Below are 9,704 nucleotides of genomic sequence, written 5' to 3'. Positions count from 1 at the left end.
TATGTGTGATGGTCATATGTGTGATGGTCATATGTGTGATGGTCATAGATTTCTTATGGCTCTGGCATCTCAAACATCTTGGGATCTCTGTAATCCAAGCTTCACTATCACAGCCTTATGCAGTGGCCCCTAGGGATTCCTTGAAAGTATTCTGATGTTGACATACATTACCTGGCCCCCACCATTCTCTGAACTTGCAAGAAAAAAACCCATGATCCCCTTAATCTTGCATAGTTTTCTTCTTCAAAAAAAGTACCATATGAGTAACATGGTCAAGTCCTGCACCCAGCTTGAGATGGCCCCTTGCCACTTGGACCCCAGTTGTAGAAGATTCCGAATACAGCACTTTCATAAATTGGAAGCCCATCCAAGTTGGGTCTTACCCCTAAAACACATTTCCTGTTGTTCTTGTCCAGATCTTGCAGCTTCTCTTCAACAAATACCAACTCTTTCTCAGTATGAAACAATTGAAGCTTTAAGTTTTCTAGTAGTGTTTGCTTTCCAAACTGTATATATATATATTTATTTCTTCCTACCATATTAGTTGCCCTAATAACCATGCTACAGATTCAACCCTATGGTATATTAAAATTTACTCCCCAACAACAACAAAATAAATTAATTACTTTTTAACTTAGCTCCACACAAATTCTCAGGTCATGGGCAGAATGCAACTAGATTCTTTGGCAAAATTTCATCAGTGGTCTGTAGTTAGGTACAATTTGAATAATTTTCAGCTCTGAAAACTCATTGGCCAGACCTCCATTGACTGAATTTCCTTTAGAATTACTGTTTTCCAGAACCCCACTAGAATGGCTCATTTATCAATCTGTTTACAGAATTCAACGGGTTTTCTAGTCTGAAGCTCCAAATCCTCCCATATTCCTCAGAAAAATAATATGATCTTACTTTTCCCAGCACAACTCCACGTTCCTGGAACCAACTTCCCTATTAGTTATTTATCTGTAGTTGTAACAGAATTTCATGTCAAAGAGCAATTTAAGGGGGGAAGGTTTTCATTTGGCTAATGTTTCAGTGGGACAGAGTCCATCATGGTGGGGGAAGGCATGGTGTCTTAGTTACTTTTCTAGTATTGTAACAGAATTCCATGACAAAGGCAACTTAGAAAAGAAAGCATTTACTTGGGCTCACAGATTCAAAGGTGTAGAGTCCATGATGTTGGAACAAAGGCATGTAAGCAGGAACAGCTAAGGGCTCACATCTTGAGCCACATACAAGACACCAAGAGAAGAGCACCCTGGGGATGTGGGAAGGTTTTTGAAGTCTCACATCCTACTCCCATGACACACCTCCTCTGACAAGGATGCATCTTCTAATTCTTCCCAAACAATTCCACCAACTAGAGGTCAAATATTCAAACATATGGAATCCATTCATATTCAACCCCCTACCACATAGCAACAGTAACTAAAACCAAGCAAGAAGAGTATGGAGCTGACTGGTCATACTCTATCTACATAGAAGAAGCAAAGCAAGAACAGGAAGTGAAGCAATGCTTCTAACCATCAAAACCCATCCCCAGCTAACTACTTCCTTCAGTAAGGTTCCACTTCCTAAAGGTTCCATTACCAAACAGCATGACTAAATAGTGAACAAGTATCCAAATACATGCACCAATGGGAAACATTTCTTGTTCAAACCACAACAGTGCTTGAGTTCTTAACTAGAGAAGTAAGGCAAAAGAAAGAAACAGAAGGGATATAAGTAGGCAAGAAAGAAATTGCACCTATATCTGTTTGTAGATGATATGATCATATATCTAAAAAAAAATCTAGAAAGAACTCTTAGATATAAGAAAACATTTTCAGTAAAGTGTGAGTTATATAATCAATATAGAAGAGTAAGTACATTTCTTATAATAAAGAACTTGCTAGACAAGAAATAAGGAAAGCAAGCCCATTCACCTTGACTAAAAAATGTCACATTCCTGCATAATTTATGCAAAATTATTTTACACATTCATAAAAATGATGTTAGAGACCTCTACAAATGAAACCTCTAAAGAAAAAAAATGAACACAGGAACTAGAAAGACATTCCATACTTATGAATCATCAAGGCAATTTCACTGCAAATGATCAACAGAGCATTTCTTATCATAATTCTATGACATTATTCAAAGAAATAGAACAAGACACAATCCTTAAGTATAGAGTAACACAGAAAACTCCAAAATAACCAAAGCTTTTCTAAACAGAAAGAGAAATATTGGGAGTATCACAATACATGACTTCAAGTTATACAAAAAAAGGGCCTGGAAAAATGGCTCAGTGGTTATGAACACTGGCTGCTCTTCCAGGGGACTCAGGTTTGATTTCTAGTATCCACACAGTGGTTTAAAATCTGTGTTTAACTCCAGTTCCAGGAGACTGAATGCCCTGCTCTGACTTCTATGAGTATCAAGTGTGCAAATAGTGCACACACATGCATGCATACAATCCCCCATACACATTTAAAAAATTATACTGAAGAGCAATAGTAACAAAAGAATATAATAAAAGGTGTAGAAATAAACCTACTGTTATGGTAATTTGGTTCTTGTCAAAGTTGCTATGCTGATTGATTTTTATTATCAAATTGATTAGGCTAGGAAGTGATTGCCAATAGAAAAACATAGTTCTGTGTGTCTGTGATGGATTCCCAGAGAGGATTAGCAAAAGGGAGAATGCTCTGAGTATGGACAGCAAAACCCATAAGTGCTAGAAGTCTCACATTTATATATTCTTATGTCAAGTATTTATGAATAGTGCATATCCAGACCTAGCTACACAATTACAATTTATTCTAGGAATTATAAACTAGAAAATAACTCAACTTTATAGGAATGCATTTTTGAAGTGCTGAACTCAAACCCAGAGTGTACGGAGACAGACCGTCATGTTACATGAGAAGAGCCATCCTACAAAGCTTAAGTGTAGAATGTTCTCTCTCATATATGAGACGAGGGTGCCATGGAGTAAGTGTGGGGCTACTGAGGCTGTAGAAGGGGAAAGGTAAGGGAGGACTAGGAAGAGCAATGGGACTTTGGGAATAATAACAAGAGATTGCACATATGTATGGAAGTGATACCACAAAACCAATTACATTGTATTGTCTGCATAATGTCAGTATTCAAGACACACTCTGATCTAGAACAACTCTCCTGTGTGAGCTATCATAGACTGTGACACCTCTCAAACTGAGAACCCAGGAACCTAGATTGTTAGATCTCTCCCATTCTCACACCCTTGGCTGCTCATTTCTCCCTCATGATTGGCTACTACATTTATGTAGCAGAATATGTCTCCCACTACTTTGTATAAAGCTGGGTACTTGGGCTGTATGAGAGGTAGGTGGAGTGAGGAGTCAAGAGGAGAGGAAGAGGAGGAGCTAGGGAGGAGAGCAGAGATGGAGGAGCCATGGAGGACCACACATGTATAGAGAGCAGTCCTGGGTAACAACTTATATCTAGGTTAGTTAATTGGGTAACACTTTCAATTGTGTGGGCATCTTGTTAATTGAGCATTTCCAAACATATAAAGCCTTTGGATAGTCTTTAAGCATTAGAGTCTCATTTCTACCGGGTACCACATGGATGGTGGGATGGTTTAGGCTCAGCCAAGCATTGTGGAGACAGCATGGTACCTTGGCAGAGCCATCTCCCATGCTGGCATCTCTTGTGGGTGGCAGGGCTGGTGCTTCTGGCCCGCCTGAACCAGTGACCTGAGCCAAGCAGTGGAGTGCTCCTGCTGCTGCTCATGGCTCAGGCTTTGCCTAGTTGGGAACATGGCGGCCGTAACAACAAGATAGAATGGGTGCCGCCTTATCCGTAACACATTTATAGCTGTTCTTAGTTATCCAAGGAATACATTGCCTGTCCACCCCCTAACCTGAAGACAGGAAAACTGAGTTTATTGTCATAAACTCATGATTTTAATTTTGCGTAAATATGATATATAATCCTGATTTTATACCAGGCATTCCAAATCTCTACCCAGTAATGTTTCTTTACTTATTAATTTATTCTTTGAAAATTTCATAGTTTTTGAGTAATACATTGTAGTGACATTCGTCTCGCCATTCCTGCCTTACCTAAGCTGGCATGAGACTTAGACCAATTTAGCATGACTTGGCATAGGGCAGATGCCTAAGGATTTAAAGGAGCATGACCAAAAAGCTAATGAAGAAAATATATTAAAAATCTGAGTATAATATTTGAGCTTTATATAAGATATCTGTGAAAATAAATTTTCTTAAGTAGCCTTTTGGCAACCGAGCTACTGGGGAAGTTTGAATCTGAGAATGAAGATGCACTGATCAGACTGCACATGTTGGGACTTTGTGTCTTCAGGTCTCCATTTTAAATCCGCCCTGAGACCCGTGGGTGGGACTCTGGGGTTGTATAATGCAAATGTGCAGTTTTAAAATAAACACTGCAAGAGGAGATTGAAGAATTTCTGATGAAAAGATAAAGTGTTTAGAGTAAAAGAACGTCAGGTGAAATGGAATGGATTGGCAAAGGACAATAGTTTAAGAAACATTGCGGCCCCAGTTCACCCATCTTTCTCACCAGATCTACAGGTAGACTTGTCATTGAAGCATACATCTTCAGAGAGGTCAAGGGCCATGGGATAAAAAGTAGATGTGAAACTTGAAGTCAAGGCCATGGGATAGAGTGTAGATGTGAATGAACCATCAACAGTAGTGACTTCAGACCCACACTATGGGCTTGATGGTGAGCAGAGGCTGAATGTCAATCATAAGAATAGCTCATCAGAGTACTTGCTATTTCGCTATTGAGAGAAAGTCTAACTCTTGGCCAGGACAAGGAAATGTGCTGCCTTCATGCTGGGGAGGGGCCAGGAGGAATCTGCTTCCTCCAACTGGAGGCGTTAAAAACAAAAGTCAATGTCAACTTGGAGTGGGGTGTTTGTGTAGTCATGAGTGGAGGCTTGAGAGGGAAGAAAGTCTACACTTGCCACTCCCAGGAAAAAAACAACCATAGGGAAACCATTTCAAGGATGAAAGAAGTTAGGCTTTCTTCTGAATTCAAGGAACACCCAATACCCAAGCTCAGCAGGAAACTGAGGCCAGCTTCAGTCCTCTGCAGCACCTCTGTACCGACATTGAATGCTCTGATCATCTAGAATCTTCTTGAGAGAGAATGTGTGAGTGGTGATCCCTTCGGAGAGCTTGGGGAACTGAGTGAAAGAATTCAGGGACCAGAGTGGGTATGTGTCCTTGTCACCAACCTGTCTGAGTCCGTAGAGCAGCCCTGGCATAGTCCCTATGTGGAAGAGATCCTAAGACACAGATGACAATCGCAGAGCTGTCCCTTCATCTGTGACGTGAAAGCCGTGGCATTGCTTTGATGCTGTTTTGCAGTGTGTCCTGTTGAGCTCTTACATCCTGCTAACTAAGGGCTCTCTCCAAACATACGTGGAGGCTGTGTGGCTGGTTTTGAGCTAACAAGATTTGTGGTTTCTAGCTGGAATCTGACACCATAGAAGGTGAAATTCTATTATTGAAAGCTTTTACAGGAAGTGGAAGAGGCAGGAAGAATTAAGGACAATCAGGTCAGGGTGGGGATTCCTGGATGAGACACCGAGGAGGAAAGGGTGGGGACTGGGGTCACAGGGTGCTAGTGCCTGGAGCCATTTGCTTGCTTTAAGGCAGGGAATAGGCTCAGCCTAACGTAGTTTTATTTAGAGCTTGCAGGTGAGGAAGGTAGGAGTTTGTGGAGTTGTGAAGGCCTATAGCAGTGGGCTGGATTAATTCTCTGTCCTTCAGGGTTTAAGGACAGAAGACAGGTGCAAGAGGAGGAGTCACGGTTTTGTTAATGGGAGTTCCTAGTATCTGTCTCACTTGATCTGGTCCTGACCATCCCTCGATTTGCTTATAGGATTTCAAGCTCCCACCCAGTGCTCCCTTACATAACCCCACTAAGGTCTGGAACTGAACCTCTGACCTCACGTTGTCTATCCCTAAAATGTAGACATTGATTCTATGGCCGTCTTAGGAATATTGTGAGAACTCAGTGAAAATGTCCTATCGATTTCTTTCTCTCTATCTTTTAACCGTGCCATCTATTTGCCTGACACATACAATGTCCCCTGCAGCCAGGACAGAGTTCTGTATCCAATGGTCAGAACCAAAGTGGTAGGGAGTGAAGGAGTCTGCAGAGGTTTGTGGTAGGGACCTTTGTTTGGAGTAACATTCCTTGATCATCCTAGTCCATCATGGTAAAGTAAGAATGTAGCCACATTGTCTATGGTTGCACCAAAAGACAGGAGCCTAAATTTATGGGGCATCTTACCACTGTTAACTGTTGAGAAAGGGCGGGGGGAGGGATTCTAAACATCATGCCCACCAAAATGAATTCTGTTTCTCTTTCTATCTCAATCTCTTCAACAAAGCCTTTCTCGGTGTCTCAGAGGCTATCTCCTTTTTTACAATGTCTCTTGGCAGCTGAGCCCAGCAGCCTTTTCCAGGGTAGTTAGAGTTACACACCTGTATAATCAGTGTGTGTGTGTGTGTGTGTGTGTGTGTGTGTGTGTGTGTGTGTGTGTTCATGCACACTGTGCTCTTCTCTAGAGTTCAAGGTTTATAGAGAGATCTCTCTCCCTGACTCCTCCTCCTTTCTCTGGCACTTACCTGTTCATGTTTGTTGCTCACTAAGTATCTGTTCGGTGGCAGCTTCAAGCACCCTTGGTTTCCAAAGACCTAGGTTGAGATCTTGTTATGTTGACCTCATTTCCGTTTTCACAGACTATTTGTACAGGGAGATAGTGAGGATCCCATTTCTTTAAAGTATGTCAGCTAGATGGTCTTGTCTTGTGGAGTTCCATGAACCAATTAGACCGAGGCAAGGTCCAAGGACTCTACCAGACACGGGGGGTGAGGGTGGGGCACTGGTACCAGGGAGAGCTCAAATGAGACATGAAATCAGGCCAGTCCCACAGAGCCTTCCAGAAACAGAACCCAGTACCCTCCACACCAAACTCTGAGTTCAGAAGGCAGTATAGGCTCAGAGACAGTGTGGATAGAACAAAGCAATGCCAGCAAATGTATGAGGTGATGGGTACAGTATCTAGCTAGACATAACTGTTTAACAGTGTACGCGTTGCCCAAAACAGCATTTGGTATGTTACAAACCTATATGATTTTTACCTACAATCTATGACTATATCCAAGCAAAGCAAATCAAACTTCACACACCAAACTTAAGCCAAGCACATGCAAGGTCCACCAGCAGCCTGGCTCTGGAGATTCTTGGGAGCCTGCACGTTTAATACAAAAGACAATGAAGGGATTTCATTCTTCCTTCCTACCTAGAGCATAGGGGCCATAGCAGGTATCAATCCCAGAGAAAAATACTTTTACTAAATAGCGCCCTTTGCTGTGGTCAAAATAGAACTCAGCAGTACAGCAGGTGCTCCTTAATGGTCAAAATGGAACTCAGTGCTGCTTAATGACCTTCCTTGGCTCTCAGGACTCAGGATGATCTAAGCACCATAATCTTGGCTTTGGGGATGAGAAAGACTCTGCTGTTTGCTATTTCCTGATAAGTAGCTGGTGAATTCTTGTACTGGCAGATTATACAGAAAGAATATTTATATCCTAAAAGGATACAGTAGAGTGGCTCTACCAAGGAGATTATAGCAATTCTTGTAAGTGGTCCTGAATTATAGTTTCATTCTTATAATGGAGTATGGAGATGTATGGCTGAACCTGCCCGCCTTTGGGAGGTGGGCCAGCTTCTATGGTTTGAATAGTTACCTACCATCAAATTTAGAGTACTAGACAAAAATAAGAAGTCTTCATTCTGAAAAATATGCTTTAAATTTTTCTTGAATTTGGGCCAAGAGAAGGAAATTTCTTTTTCTTACTCAGTGCAAAGATGCCAACCCTGACTCCCAAACATGCATCAAGACAGGTGTATCAAATAGCATGCATTGTGATGTCTGTGTATACTGGCATTTTCTAGACCCTAAAAAAGGGTAACTTATTAAATGCATTTTTTTCCTCTCCAATGGACCATTACGTCACTATGCAAAACATAGTGTGTTGAAAATGCGCCTGCACCCAGATTTCACATGGGAAAATTGAGACATAACTTATTTTCAAATGCTTAGCTCTAGAGGTTAGCCTCATACCCTGGAGAAGAACAAAACAGGACTCCTTTTCAGACAATTTCACAACTAAAATTTTTTCCCTAGAACCCTCCTGCTATGAATATGTAAACTAAAACACAGAAATATATGACCTCCTCAGTGTGACCTTGGAGAGATGGCTGTGAGGAATGTATGTTCTTAATCGCTACTTCAGGAAATTACTGTCTCCCATGCCAGAGTCAAGCTGCTTTGGCCCAGAGAATTTGGGTATCCTCTGGACAGATGTGAAGCCCTTCCATGTGACTGGTAAGATCTTGCCTGAAGAATGTAGCTACCAGTGAATGTGAAAGGTCACCTGTCATGTCTTGACTGCATACCTGGTGTTTCCAGGCATTTACAACTGGCTGAGCTGGCTTGGTGAAGGGACAGGGGCACTTTGCCTGCAGCAGAGAGGCTCCACCCAGAGACCTAGTTGAGGCTAGTGTCTGTCTCTGGATCAAAAAGCTAGTCTCTCGGTGTGAAGAATCTTACCACAGCCAAAGCAGACTCTCACACAAGATATTTCCTATGTTCTAGGGACAAACATCGTAGCTTGGAGATACCCACTACTCTCTGAATCCATACCAGGCTCATTTTGCTGCTGCCCAGGGATGTTGACCACAGACCACTCAGGATACTCTGTTACTGGACTCGGAAGACCAGAAGGCGGCTATTATCTGTTCCCCCTTAGCCTCTGTGTCCCCAGTCCCACCCAGAGCCATTAACAAGTTCCCAAAGCTTACCTGGCTTCATCTGGGAGGAGAGAAAAAATAGCATCACCAGGAGAAAGTAATGAGTTTTCATGGCGGTGGCAGTCAGGATCCAGAGTTCAGAGAGGATGTGAGACTCTCAGGTAGCTGAGCTGACAGATGAGGCTTGAATGAGCTTGTTTTTTTTATAAGAACACTGGTTGCATAACCTCATAAATGAGCTGAAGGGAGGCGTTGCAAACCACAGTGAAGTTCTAATGACACCTTCATGCAGTTCGCCCGGAGTGGAGTCCAAGTCCCGTGGGCACATTACCTCTCTCCAGCTTTAGCTGGATTTTATTTTTCAGCCTGGAAAATGGAAACAAGCATCTGGTGTCAGGCCTGTTCTGATCCTCAGGTTGGGACTTTAAGAAACTCCAGGCAAAGCAGCCCCCACCAGGACTCCTCAGGTTAGATAGGTTCAGAGAACCTGTAAGAAACCCAGCAACCCAAACAGGTGACCCTCTGGGCTGCTATGGTTCTCTTCTGTTTAGCTCTTTCCCTTACAGTGCTCGGGATTTACTTCCTCCTATCCTAATGGTGAACTGATTGCAGGGCTGGAAGCCACAGTGAGGTTGCTTTCTCATCTCTCTGTATCCAGACTTTCCTCCCTGAGAGTCTCAAACCAGCTAGTATTTCCATTTGGGAATGTGTTACTGGGGTTTTCCAACTCTGGCTCTTCAGATAGCATCTGAGCAAAGTCCAGGGAGGTGCAAACTGTCCCTTTGGCGTATGGCCTTAGCTAGGCTCTAAGCGTTCAGGTGTTGTACTGTTTTAAAATATCTTATTTTGCATTGAATTTC

At 42.3% G+C, this 9,704-nt stretch overlaps 1 protein-coding gene across 1 annotated transcript in view; it reads right to left on the bottom strand.

Moving 5' to 3' along the window:
* The window catches only part of Defb1 (defensin beta 1), a 17,945-nt gene extending 8,897 nt beyond the window's left edge, over positions 1-9,048 (bottom strand). Inside the window, exon 1 of the mRNA XM_028781804.1 lies at positions 8,896-9,048. Within this exon, the coding sequence (XP_028637637.1) occupies positions 8,896-8,956 (61 nt within the window). The 5' untranslated portion in view covers positions 8,957-9,048. The remainder of the gene's footprint in view (positions 1-8,895) is intronic.
* Between the last annotated feature and the right edge of the window lie 656 nt (positions 9,049-9,704).

Source organism: Grammomys surdaster, unplaced genomic scaffold (genome assembly GCF_004785775.1).
Source record: "Grammomys surdaster isolate TR1022 unplaced genomic scaffold, NIH_TR_1.0 549, whole genome shotgun sequence".
In the NCBI taxonomy this organism is placed as follows: domain Eukaryota; kingdom Metazoa; phylum Chordata; class Mammalia; order Rodentia; family Muridae; genus Grammomys; species Grammomys surdaster.
The sequence above is the reverse complement of the archived record's forward strand: the minus strand, read 5'-3'. Positions and strand labels throughout refer to the sequence as shown.